Source organism: Cebus imitator, unplaced genomic scaffold (assembly GCF_001604975.1).
Source record: "Cebus imitator isolate Cc_AM_T3 unplaced genomic scaffold, Cebus_imitator-1.0 Scaffold32, whole genome shotgun sequence".
Lineage (NCBI taxonomy): Eukaryota > Metazoa > Chordata > Mammalia > Primates > Cebidae > Cebus > Cebus imitator.
Window position 1 is genome coordinate 4,765,599 of NW_016107347.1, and position 14,292 is coordinate 4,779,890.

The 14,292-nt window shown below is 35.3% G+C and overlaps 1 protein-coding gene and 1 long non-coding RNA gene across 2 annotated transcripts in view; one reads left to right on the forward strand and one right to left on the reverse strand.

The window, feature by feature from the left end:
- Positions 1-2,269: 2,269 nt before the first annotated feature.
- Positions 2,270-3,133, reverse strand: TSHB (thyroid stimulating hormone subunit beta). Its single transcript, XM_017524219.2, has 2 exons — positions 2,972-3,133; positions 2,270-2,524 (listed from the first exon to the last, which is right to left on the reverse strand). The coding sequence occupies exons 1-2, from the start codon at positions 3,131-3,133 to the stop codon at positions 2,270-2,272; spliced, it is 417 nt and encodes a 138-aa protein (XP_017379708.2).
- A 7,040-nt stretch (positions 3,134-10,173) lies between these two features.
- Positions 10,174-14,292, forward strand: part of LOC108301157 — an 8,405-nt gene continuing 4,286 nt past the window's right edge. The window contains exon 1 of the long non-coding RNA XR_001823754.2: positions 10,174-11,713. This is a non-coding gene — a long non-coding RNA (uncharacterized LOC108301157). The remainder of the gene's footprint in view (positions 11,714-14,292) is intronic.

The following is a 14,292-nucleotide window of genomic DNA, read 5'->3' on the forward strand; positions in this document are numbered from 1 at the left end:
GTTCAGGCAATTCTCCTGCCTCAGCCTCCTGAGTAGCTGGGATTACAGGCACGCGCCACCATGCCCAGCTAATTTTTTGTATTTTTAGTAGAGACGGGGTTTCACCGTGTTGACCAAAAGAGACTTTTTAAAAAAAGCACCTAGTCTCAAGTTTCCTCTGCCAAGAATTGACTCCTTTAAACATTGGGTTGAATTTAATGATCCCCTCAGAAGATGTTTCAGTTTCCATCTTTCTCTGATTATACAAGTAATGATTCTTCACCTTCCCATTTCTAATCTCTCTATTCATTCTCCCGCTCTTAAACCCAAAGAACACCAAGATCCTCCAAAACAAACTTATTTCCATATGCCTGAGTTTCTGGATCCAGTTGATGCAAATTGTTGGTCATTCCAATGCCTATGTGCTATACTAAGAATTCTCTGCCTTGGACAGCTCCACTGTCAAGAATAGTTTAATACAAAGATGCTCCTTGACTTGTGATGATGGGGTTACATCCAGATAAACCCATCGTAAAGTTGAAAAATCATAAGTCAAACCACTGTAAGTCAGAGACCGTCTGTAATTCGTGTTACAGGTGGACTGCCATCAGTGGGAGGAAACACGTTGTCTCTGATGTGCCCAATCTAATATTTTGTAGCTCATGATGGGACAGGCCCACCACACCCATGTCCAGGCCTAGCCTCCTCCCCGCAGGTTGAGCAAGCCCATTTAAGTCATGTCTTCTGATCGGGACTATTTAAAAGGGGCCTCCCTAAAGCTCTTGGCCTTTCCACAGTTCAGATCCCTGAAAAAAATTTTTCAGAATCCATGAAGGCATGTGTGACTAGTGCCAGTTAGACTTGAACATTAGACTTTTCACTTATTAGTCAAAGATCTATATTTGGTGTACAGTTTTAAGTGGTATGCAGCTTTAAATGTCCATGTTATCAACTGACATGAGAATCCAAAACCCTAGATTAATATATGGAGACCATGTAAATATCAACTTCAGATATTAAAGTAAAAATAATGCGGGTTCTGACTTCTGCATGTAAATACACATCTATTCCCTCCCCATTGTACTAATCCATCTACAGGACCCCACCACCACCATCACCACCCTCCTTCACCCACCCCATGCACTGTCAGCATACAGACATTTACAATATGCCTAGCTGAGTTTAACTGGTGGCTGTAGAATATGGCAAAGGCAACTGGCCCCACCAACAACTGATTTTCACCTTGGTGGGTGCAGCGTGAATGAAACGGAATGGACAAATAGAGGATATATCATCTTTTTGAGAGCAAGTCTACAGGACACTAGGTCTGTGTCACTTCAATCATCTGTTGAAACCAAATTCTCATGAAAGAGTACCGAAGGAAGGAAAAGAAAAATAAACATCTGCTTACCAAGCACATTTACCAGAAAACAGTGTTTCAATATTGATGAAGGTTTAGATTAGAATTTAGGATAATTCTACTCTCTCAAATCCCTTTGCACTTTCCCCCATCCCTAAAGCCTTTCATAATAATAATAGTTTTTCATTATATTAAAAGTCAAAACAGCACCAGTTGCTTTTGGTATAAATGCTGAAAAGCATCTCCTATTACTTGAAGGACTATGAAGGATTTAGACTTCCACATGTAAAATGATCGTGGCCTCTTTTCTAGGCTTTGTAAACTGACTTTTGGGGGTATAACTTTCATAGGTCAATTGGCCCACCAGAGTAATTAATTAAAGAGAATAGTTCCTAGACTTCTGAGTTTTGGTGGAGTTTTATCCAGTGCATTTGAATGACAAGGATAAACCACTGCATTGTACCTTCCATGTGCTCCTTATTCCCCACCTCCATGCCAGCCCTGCTTCTAGCCTTGGAAGTAGGTGTCCCTAGTACCCTGACACCATGTATTCCTTCAGCTTTTGATTACATTACTCTCTCTTCATAACTCTGTAGTGGTCCCACATTTACTTTCTAAGTCATAGAAACCTTCTGGCCCTCTGTTAGGAGAGCCTGCTCGAGGTGAGCTTTTCGGCATTTCATATCTCTGTTTTCCATTTTACCTCCACTCTGCTCTTTCACGTGAAAACCATCCTTCATCTGAGCTTAGAAGGCCTATTCATTCACCTTGTCTTCTAAAACTCCTTAAGTTCACTAACGCCTGTTAGGTATGGGTATGGATTAAATAGTACTCAAAATGAATACAAGATACTGTGAAACATAATATTTTTATTAGCTTTATTTCAGGCAAGCACATTTAACCAAATTGCAAATTATATCACTATTAAAATTAGACAGAAAATCCCATCAGATAAGACTGCTGAGGTTTGGTACAGTAGTTTGTCTTGACGGCCTCATGTATACAGTCACTATAGTCAGTATTGCACTTGCCACACTCACAGCTTAAAGCAACAGGATAAGAAAAATAGGGAGCAACATGAAGTGGGCATCCTGGTATTTCTACAGTCCGGTAGATGAAGTCTCTGTATGTGCAAACATCCTGGGACAGTGCGTATTTGGGAAGAAACAGTTTGCCATTGATATCCTGAGGAAAGACCAAAAAAGAGACCATAATGTGACAGGACTTTAGGAAACATGTGGATAATGGAAACATAAAACTAAATTCACTTATATTCCTTCATCACAAGTACAACTGGAAAGAATTCCTTAGCCCCATTCTCCAATACTAGCTTAACCACGTTGAATCCTACTGAGACAAAAGAGTCACCCTCCTCTCTTTTATCCTTGATCATGGGAACAAGATAAGGTTTAAGTAAATCTGGGACATAAAACTGTTACAAAATTATCTGTATCCATTGTGCTGAGTAGATCCACATAATATTGTAACCTGTGTACTCTGCTTCTAAGGAGCCAATAACCATTAGGTTTGGGAAATGAGGTTGTGATTTATTTCATTTCCTTTCTACATAAGAATGGACTTCTTCAAGGCTTACATAATTTGCAGCCAAAAGAAGTGACATGTACTACATACCCGTGTCATGCAATATCCCGCACAGATGGTGGTGTTGATGGTTAGGCAATACGCACACTCTGTCCTTTCTACGTGCATTGTATACTCAGTTGGAATACAAAAAGACATCGCTTGCCCACACGCAAGGCCAAGAAGCATGGACATCAGAAAGACAGCAGCCATGCTAAATCAAAGATAAAATCAAACAACCTACTGGTTAAAATCAGAAAGAGCAAAGAAACCAAGATAAAGTATAACCAAACTTCAATACCATCCCAATGCATATAATCATGCTTATAATTCTACCCATTTCGTCAAGGAAATCACCAGAAAGATAAGGTCCAAACAAAGTTAACTAAAATGACCACTAGTGTTAAGGGGCTAACTCAGAAATCTAGGAACCCCCTGATTTTACTTCTGAACCCTTAGGATATCCCTTTAAGGTTGAAATATGTATAGCTGGAACAAATAAAAGATTATTTTACACAAAAGAGGCATGTAATTTGTTCTCAAAAAGATTAACAGGCAAAAAAAAAAGAAATATTGACACTCTAAGAATACAATCAAGGATGACAGCTCCATTATGGGTTAGCCAGAAATGTTAAATAATTTTTAGATGCGTGAAAGAAAACAGAGGATTCATAGTGCCTCAGTGAGAAACAGAACATGAATCTCAATAGAGCTTGCGTGATGGAGAACTTGTTCAATATCAATTGGATATCATTATCAATACATATTGATTGAATATAGTTATCCAGAGGGATAATGATATCAATATCAACATCATTATCCCTGGATAATGTTATGACAAATTATTTTAATTCTACTACTGAGGAAGGGTAATCAAATTTCATACTTTTGGATGTAAGTTGATCACCTCAAAGATTAAGAAGACTTTTTCATATTACAAATATTGTACAGCTAGCTAGATGTGTTTGGATTTTTTTTTCCTTCTCAAGTATCATTGTTAGCAAAGAAAATACATAGCTTAAAGGAGTAGCATTGTTGTCTATGAAGATAAACTTGTTTGCTTGTTCTATTAAATAAATTATAATTTACCAAACATTTTGTTCAATCATCAGAAGTACCAGGATTTCCCCAAATCTGTTCGTTATATCCTAACAGCATCTTTAAGCTGTAGACACTAAAACCTCTGTTAATTGAAGCCTCATACGTTCAGCCTCGGTTAACCAGGATTTTTTTTTTCAGTCAACTTATAAGAAACCATGAAAACCACATGACACAGGTTACCAGGGATTTATTTTAAATGTCAAATTCCAGAGATTAGTGGTCATTTCAACCAACCTTCTATTCCTAGAATAAGAATTGCAAATAAATTAGATAAACATATATTGAGCATCTGAACCGGGCGCTGACAGACACAAACAGGTAAGATATGGTCCTTTACCTAAAGGAATGACTGTCCAGTGAAGGAGCTAATATGAACACAAAAAATAAAAACACAGATTGTCCTAGTGCTCTGAAAGAATCCAAATTATGACTTTAAGACCCATAATTATCAAAGATTTATGTTTACTTACTTCTTATTACACAAGAAAGTCAACTAGCCCATTTTAGGATGACTTAACTTTTCAAGGTTAAAATAAGAGGGGTTTTTCTCACAAATTCTTTTAAATGAAATGTTGCATATTCAAACGTTCCTTCGAGGGTTTTTTGTTTTTGTTTGTTTTTAATTTTGTTTTGTTTTGTTTTGTTTTCTGTTTTTTGGTATTTCAGTTAAGGAGCAAAAACATACAAATTCCTTACTCGTGGAGTCCAGCTTTCTCAAGTGCTTCTCAAATGTGAGCTCCCTCTATGGTACAGAGTTGGTTCCAGTATTTTAGAGACACAGACCTTGAGGATCCTCTGGGGGATCCGAAAATTACTAACTAGCAAATTATATAAAATAATTACCCATCATGATCATTATAGTTCTTGCTTGTTTAGACAGCCAGCTACTGAGCTTTTTCTATAGGAAACAATTAACTTCACATATTTTAACTTTTAGCTCTATAATTCTATATAAAGTAGATATGGTGACCTGGTGATGAAACAATTGGTCTAAAAATTAAGAAACAGAGTTCTTCCATGAATCTGTGAGAATGTGATTAAAATATGTAATCTATTTTGGTCTTATTTCCTCATCTGCAAAATAGAAAGTGACAAGTACACCTGACGCTTTTCATTTTTTATTTTTTTTAATTGCATCTTAGGTTTTGGGGTACATGTAAAGAACATGCAAGATAGTTGCATAGGTACACACATGGCAGCGTGATTTGCTGCCTTCCTCCCCTTCACCTATATCTGGCATTTCTCCCCATGCTATTTCTCCCCAACTCCCCATCTCCCGCTGTCCTTCCCCTATTTCCCTCCAACAGCCCCCAGTGTGTGATGCTCCCCTCCCTGTGTCCACGTGTTCTCATTGTTCAACACCCGCCTATGAGTGAGAACATGCAGTGTTTGATTTTCTGTTCTTGTGACCTGACGCTTTTTAAAATGTAGGATGAAAATTTGTTTTAGTTTTCCTGTTATTGTCATACTCACTACGGATACTCTATATTTTTTGGAGTTTCTCCTATAAATGTAGAACTCTAAGCTAACAAAAGTGTAAAATGAAAGTGCTAAGTTACCAGCCACAGTAGCTGTATAACTTTGTGGGTGTAAAGAAAGCAAGAACTGTTCTTTCTCCTTTACTTCTTTATTGCAAATAGTAAAACTTCACCCACAGACTCTTTCTGGACCTCAACTTTCTTATCTATACAAGGAAGGCTTAGAACCCAAAGATGATCGTGAAAGTTTTTGCAGCACAAATAGTCTGTAATTCTGTACGATAAATTAGTGTCAGATCTCTGGCGCTAAGATTGATAAGAGTTAGTGATCTAAATTGTACTTGCGGTTGTGTGCAACTGAGCAATTTAATATCTTTGTGCCTCGATTTTTTTCATATGTCCCTTGCTAAAGTCATAAAAAGAACAATACATGTGAAACACCTGGCACTCTATATAAGATCGTATAACTATATAACACTGTACAAATTAGCATTAGTTAATCCCTTCCTCTCTGATCTACCACAATTTCTTCTTTATTGTCATCTGGGTTCTCATCTTTGCAACTTAATTACCTATTCTGACATCATAATAAATAATTTATTGGCTACCTAAACATAGAAGGCATGGTTTCTTTCAGGCAGGGCCTAAATAATGATGCATGACCTTCTTCAGATGCATGACCATGTATGTCCCTACTTTCAACATATTTTCTTATTCCAAGAAATGTTATTTCTTTAGCTCTTTTCCCCTCTTTTTTTTCTCTTATTTTTGCTCCCAGTGCTTCATTCTTAATAAACACTTTCCTCTCTGCTCTGCTAATTTCCTTCATTAGTTTTTACCCTCCAAACCCCTTACTATGAAAAGAGCTAATTGCCCATCTACGAACAGTCCTGGAACTTCACTAAAGCAGTATGTTTTTCTAGAAAGCAAAATGTACTATACAGCAGGTGTGTCTGTTGAACACTATCAAAGGAGGTTTAGCTATCCAATAACTAAAAAGAGCTTGTCATACAGAGCACATTACCCCTGCAGGTAATTACTCAAAAATGAATTTGCTCTAACATTTCCCAGAAGTATATTTTCATAAAAGATGACCATTAATATAGTAATTGAAAGGATTTAATACACATATCATTAAATTGATAACAATATTTAAATCAAAATGAAAACAGAAGAAAGCTATGCATATCAAATATCCTTCCTTAGGGAACTAACCAGTTGTTTCTCTTTAAGTCAATAACTTTTTTTCTTATCCTTGTGTATGGAGCTCACTCACCTTCACCTACTACTAAACAATTTGGAGCAATAATTTAAAATGTTAGAGCCTATTGAAGCAAATTATCTTTCAGCATTTGCCACTTTCTAATAAATGATAAAATTGTGAAAATGAAAAAAAAAACACACTAAAGAACACTTCATTTCACAGAGCCTTTCCACTATAGACACCTACCTTACTTTGCATTGGTGAGCAGATGCTGTGATGACCCAAACTAAAAGCTCTTGGTTCATTTTATACCCTTCAGGATAATCCCCTCTGATCTTCTTGTTTATATAATTGTATTTGATTTACTGCTTTCTTATCTGAAAAACGTCTCTTGAAAATTCATACTTAACTCCAAATAAAATTTATTTAGACAAACAAGCTCACAGTATCTTTCCCTGTAAACTCTGACATTATTGAAGCACACATTTTCCTTTCTCCTGTTTCAAAATAAAATTACCCTTTTAAATATATTCCTTATTAATATTTATTTATATTAATAAAAGATAAATACAGAATGGGAAATACCAAATTCAAAAAACACTCATCATCTAAGTAAGTCTTGGGAATAAAAATTTATCTGGGGCTTAAACGCTCCACGTTTTACCTAAGTGTTCATGTAAAGATATATACAATTACTCCTCATCTAAAAATCAAAGGAAACTTTTATATATAAATCCAGAGCAAATGGCATCTGTGGCCATTTAGAACAAAATGTTTAGTTCAAAATATTTTATTGTTTTTTATTTTGATTTTTTAAGATATTAAGTAAAATTTATACATGTGAAAGAATGACTATCTGAGGAACATGGCCACACCTGACAGGATGTCAAGCTGACCTGGATAAAATTTTGGCCCTGCCATTTACTTGCTGTATGACATTGGCATGCTTGACTTCTCTTTACTGCAGTTTCTATTAAAAGGTAGTATCACTTCTCTAATGATTCGTAGTGTTGAGCACGTTTTCATATGCTCGTTGGCCACATATATCTCTTCTTTCGAAAAGTGTCTTGTTCATGTCCTTTGCCCACTTTTTAACAGTGTTCTTTGGTTTTTGCTTATACATTTGTTTAAGTTCCTTACAGATTCTGGATATTAGACCTTTGCCCAATGCACAGTCTGCAAATATTTTCTCCCATTCTACAGATTGTGTGTTTATTCTGTTTATGGTTTATTTTAATGTTACATCAGGTAACAAAAGTACATGATCCTAGAGAGATGGGCAAGAAACAGGGAGAAACTGCCTGGAGAAGGTTTCTGGGTCATAACGCAGATGCTCTTTAGGTAAGAGTCCTGTTTGTCAATTTTTGTTTCTGCTGCAATTGCTTTTGTCATCTTTGTCATGAAAATCTTTGCCTGATCCTATATCCAGAATGATAGTTCCGAGGTTATCCTCCAGGAATTTCTGTACTTTTAGATTTTACATTTAAGCCTTTAATCCATCTTGAATTGATTTTTCTATATGGTGTAGGGAAGGGATCCAGTTTCAATCTTCTGCGTATGGCTAGCCAGTTATCTCAGCACCATTTATTGAACAGGAAATCCTTTCCCATTGCTTGTTTCTGTCAGTTTAATTGAGCAAAGAACGACTGTCAAGTCAGGCAGCCCTTAGAATCAGCAGATTCACGGAGCTCTGCTCCTCAGTGTGGGAAGGCAACATTTATGGACAGAAAGTAGAAATGAAATACAGAAACAGATTGATTCCTTTGTAGCTCAGCGCTTGCCTTACTTGGACAAGGTCTGATCAGTGGGCTGCCTGTAATTGATTGAAGCTCAGCTGCTGTGATGAGCTGAAACTCAGCAGTTTGTTACAAAAGTATACTGCCAAGTTAGGCTGTCAGTTAGTTTACCTACTAAGTTAGGTTGCAGTTCATTATGTAGGCACAACCCAGAGGTATCCTCAGGCCATATTTAGTTTAACAGATACATACCTAGAAATGGTCATTCCAGGGGCTCCAAAGTCTTTGGAATGTGAACTACTGTGTAATCAGATAATTTTGAAATCAGGGAAACTGGAAATGAGGGTGCCAACCTAATTTCAGACAAGATGCTAATACAAGAGTATGATACATGGAAGAATGTTAGATGTGTGTTTCTAATGGAATTAGTGCCTCCTTTGTATAAAGCATTGATTCAGGAACTCATTTTATAGTGAATTTATATACATATCCCTGGGAGATATATTTGTGTGTGTGTGTGTGTGTGTGTGTGTGTGTGTGTGTGTGTGTACATATGTAATGGGCAACTGATAGACACTTGGCCTGTTACTAGAAGAATTATAGTAAACATCATGCATTTGGGTAATGATTTTCTTGCTAAAAAAGCCTTAATGTATATGATCTCATACTGTTAAAAAAAAATTCAGGCATGTTTAAATTGTGCTTCTGATCCAGATTTACTTTCTCACCTAAAATAATTATAAAACAGTACAAAATATATAAAATAGTGTCTCTATACACATTGGACCTCAGGTAACAAAAGTACGTGATCCAAGAGACATGGGAAACAAACAGGGAGAAATTGCCTGGAGAAGTTTCTAGCCCATAGTGCAAGAAAGTTTACCAAGGTAGAGGCCAGAAGCATCACCAAATTAAGGAGATAGACCTGGGAGTCCATGTATCTCAAGGCCGCTAGAGTTCACAAGAAAGACATTATCAAAAAAGAAAACCACAAACAAATAGCCCTCATGAAATGCACATAGATGCAAAACTCTTCACAAAATTTTACAAAACAAAATAAACAGTATATAAAAAGGATAATATATCATGGTCGAAGTGGAATTTATTTCAAGAATGCAAGGGTACTTTGCATTCAATCAAGAAAATTCACCATACTAGCAGACTGAAAATAAAAGCCTTGTGATGATCTCAATGGAAACACACACACACATATATACAACCACACAAAAGCATTTAACAAAATCCAACATACATTCCTGAAAAAATTCTCAGCAAACTTGGAATAGAAAACTTCCTAATTTAATAAAAGGCATCAACAAAAAAATTATGATTAATATACTTAGTATTGAAAGACAATAAATTTCCTTTAAGATCAGGAAAAGGCAACAGTGTTTGCTTTCTCATCTTCTATTCAACACTACTTAGGTGCAATGTTAATACAATAAGGCAAGGGAAAAAAGCCATTCAGATGGGAAAAGAAGGAGTAAAATTTTATTCACAAACAACATGATCATCTATGTGGAAAATCTTATTGAATCTATAGAAATCTACGAGAACTAATAAACTAATAAATGAGTTTAGCAAAGTTGCAAGATACAAGATTAACATACAAAAATTAATTGTATTTCTACATATAGATATCAAAAATTTTAATCAGATATTGAAATAAAAAAATAATACTATTAGGTTGGTGCAAACGTAATTGCATTTTTGCCATTGAAATTAATGGCAAAAACTTTCGATGGCATTGAAACATTCAATGGCGTTACTTTCAATGGTAAAAATGCAATTACTTTTGCACCATTGCTATTTACAATAGCATTAACAAATATGAAATACCTAAGGATATACCTGGCAAAAGATGTGTAAGAACCATGTACTAAAAACTACGAAATATTGCTGAGAAAAATTAAAGAATACTTAAATAAATGGAGAGATGTATCATGCTCAAAAATCAAAATACTCAATAATGTTCAGATTTCAATTCTCCCCATTTATCTATAGACTCAACATAGCCCCAATCAAAATTCCCGCAGGCTTTTTTGTAATGACTGACAAGCTGATTCCAAAAGTTATATTCATATGCAAAAGACATAGAATAGCCAAAATAAACTTGAGAAAATAAGTGTAAGTTAGATGAAGTCGTACTAGCTGATTTCAAGATTGTAAAATTATGGCAATTAAGAAAGTGGTGTTAAGGCAGATCGTTGGAGCAGAATATGGTCCAGTAATAAACCTGTACACATGTGGTCAAATGATTTTCAAGAAAAGTGAAAATGAAATTAAGTAAAGAATGAATGGTATTTTCAACAAATGGTGCTGGAACAATTTGTTATCCATATGTAAAAATAAATAATTTTTTAAATTAAATAAATAACTTCAATCTATATCTTGCATTATATACAAATGTTAACATGAAATGTAAAAACTAAAATTCGAAAACTTCCACAAGAAAAGCACGGAATAAACCTTTTGTTAGGCAAAACTTGAATCAGGCAAAACTTTATTAGCTGTAACACCAACAGCATGATCCATTTTTAAAAATGATAAATTGGACTCCATCAGAATTAAGAACTTCTGTCTTCAAAAGGCATTGTTAAAATAACAAAGACATCTTAGCAAAATGAAAGAAAACTAACTTGCAAATTATACATAAGACAAAGAACTTGTATACAAAATATATGAAGAACTTGCTATACTTAATTATAAGAAAAGAATTATCCCATTTTTTAAATAAACAAAGTTTTGAATAGACATTTCACCAAAGTATATAGACAGGAAGTAAACAGATGAAAAATTTTCATCATTAGTCTCAGAGATAACCAAATTAAGACCTCAATAACATAGCACTACACACTTCTTAGGCTGCCTAAAATTTAAAAATTGGAAACACCAAGGGTTAGCAAGGAACTGGAGCAACTGAAATTCACATACAATGCTGATGGAAATATAAAATGATACAAGTTCATCAGTATGGAAGTCCCGCCAAAAGTTAAACATACACCTATCATATGATCCAGCCATTCCACTCCTAAGTATTTAAGAGAAATAATAGGATATGTCCATACATGAACTTAAACAAACATTCATAGCACCTTTATTTTTAATAGCCCCAGACTGTAAACAACCTGAATGTCCATCCACAGGTGATAAACAAATACATCATATATATGCAATAAAATATTTGTCAGCAATAAATAGAAATAAACCACTGATACAGCAGTGACATGAATATCAATAATTATGTTATAGTCTTAATATTATTAAGATAGGAGTACATGGCCTAAAATTCTGTTTATGGCCGGGCGCGGTGGCTCAAGCCTGTAATCCCAGCACTTTGGGAGGCCGAGGCGGGTGGATCACGAGGTCAAGAGGTCGAGACCATCCTGGTCAACATGGCGAAACCCCGTCTCTACCAAAAATACAAAAAATTAGCTGGGCATGGTGGCGCGTGCCTGTAATCCCAGCTACTCAGGAGGCTGAGGCAGGAGAATTGCCTGAACCCGGGAGGCGGATGTTGCAGTGAGCCGAGATCGTGCCATTGCACTCCAGCCTGGGTAACATGAGTGAAACTCTATCTCAAAAAAAAAAAATTAAAAAAAATAAAATAAAATAAAATTCTGTTTATATAAAATGCCAGAAAATACAAATTAATGTAAGACAGAAAGCAGATTAATGATTGCTTGGGGATGAAGAAAGGCAAGGAAGGGAAGGAAAGAGGGATTTCCAAGCGGCGGAGGAATTATTTAGGGGGTGAAAAATATGTTCATTATCTTGAATATGATGATGGTTTTATAGGATATGCATATGTTAAAATCTGTCAAAATATATGCAAGGTTAGGGGTTGAATTATGTATCCCCAAAATTCAAATGTTGACGTTCTAACCTGTAGTATGTCAGAATGTGACCTTATTTGGAAATAAGTTCATTACAAATGAAATTAATTAATATAATACTGGAGTAAAGTAAACCACTAGCCAATATGATCAGATACAACTCCTTACAAAAAAGAGGAAATTTGGACACAGACACATGAACAAGGAGAATGCCAGGTGAAGACTGAAATTGTGTTGCCTCAAACCAAGGACTACCAGAAGCTGCAACCGAGGCCAGCAGCTTCAGAGGGAGCATGGCCCTGCAGACAACTTGATCTTGGACTTCTGGCCTCTAGAGCTGTAGGAAAATCAAATCTCTGTTGTTTCAAACCACTCGGTTTATGGTTCTTTGTTATGGCACTATTAGGAAACTAGTATATGCAATTTATTGCAAGTCAATTATATCTCAACAAAGCTGATAAAAAGTATGATAGGTGGAAATGATCTGTGTTTACTTTTCAAACTTCATGTCACACCCACCTCCCTCCACCTTTTATTCATTATGTCTCTTTGAACATTCCAAACTTGTTCTTGGAACAGTGCTTTTGTATTTGCTATTTGTTCATTATGGAGCAACCTTTCAACAAGTCTTTGAATGGCTTTCTCCTTATCATCTCAGTTTAAAAATTACCTTCTTAGAAAACCCTTCCTTGACCACCAAGTCGAATGCAGCCTACTGCCACTGCCACTTCTTATCCTGTTATCTCATAGTTTCTTCATTGCACTTAGCATTTTCTGTATTATATTATTTGTTTATGTACTTATTCTGTCTCTCCCTTTCCAACTAGACTGTAAGCAATTTAAATGGAAGCTTTATCTATCTTGCTCATCACCATATCCTCAGAATCCAAACCAGCCTATGCCATATATTAGGTACTCAGTAAATGTTGATTACATAAATAAACGGAAACATAGATCCTATTCTGACATTTTGGATCCATGGAGAGGTTATTGAATGCTCTGATGTTCTATAGATAGTTACAGGCAAAGTCAGGCTACAATCCAAGTTTCTTGACATTGTTTTTGTTGCATTAAAATTTTAACTCGTTTTCAAAGGAAAAAAAACACTCAAATCCTAATTAGCTAAACAGAGAAGTGGCATTAAAATATGAATCAGATTTACTGACATTATCCCCTACCCCAAAGATTGGGCACATCTCTAGCTCCTACTATTCTCTATAACCATAAAATTCTGAAACCCTGGGCAATATAGACACTTTTAAAAAAATCAGTTTAACCATCTTATGTCTGAGTTATCAGTAAGAGTCACATTAAAATGATTTGTAATATGAAACAAAACCTGTTTGATTACTTAATTCTTTTCAATGGTTTTTTTCTTAAACAATACAGATAATTGGTAGCAAATAGAGTTCACCCTAATGTGCATATTGATCATTTTATTATTTTAAAGATCTCAAGTGAGAAGACAAAAATTGATTTAATATGTATAAAAATTATGTCAATTTGCTTCTCTCTTTTAGTAACAGATCAAAGCCCCTTATATACCAGAATTACATGAATATATGCAAGTTCCTTTCTATTTCAAAACATTTTTGAAATTAAGGTCATCTATAAATGTTAATAGAAATTGCTAACATCTTCTGTAATCAAATTTGTAATGTTATAAAGTCACAGTAGTATCCAATTTTCCTTGCCTGTATGTCAAAACTAGTTCCTCTATCCCTTAGTATAACATCTTTCGTTCTACTTATGTTACATTATATAACCTCTTGGTAATTAGATATTACAGTATTTCTCTGAATAATGTCAGCAGTATTAATTGTACTCACAATAACAGGTGTAACCACTTCTGAGCAACTAATGAATAATTTGCTGTTAATCTCACCCCAAATTTTTTTTTCCCATTTATTTTATTGCATTTTAGGTTTTGGGGTACATGTGAAGAACATGCAAGATTGTTGCATAGGTACACACATGGCAGTGTGATTTGCTGCCTTCCTCCCCATCACCTACATCT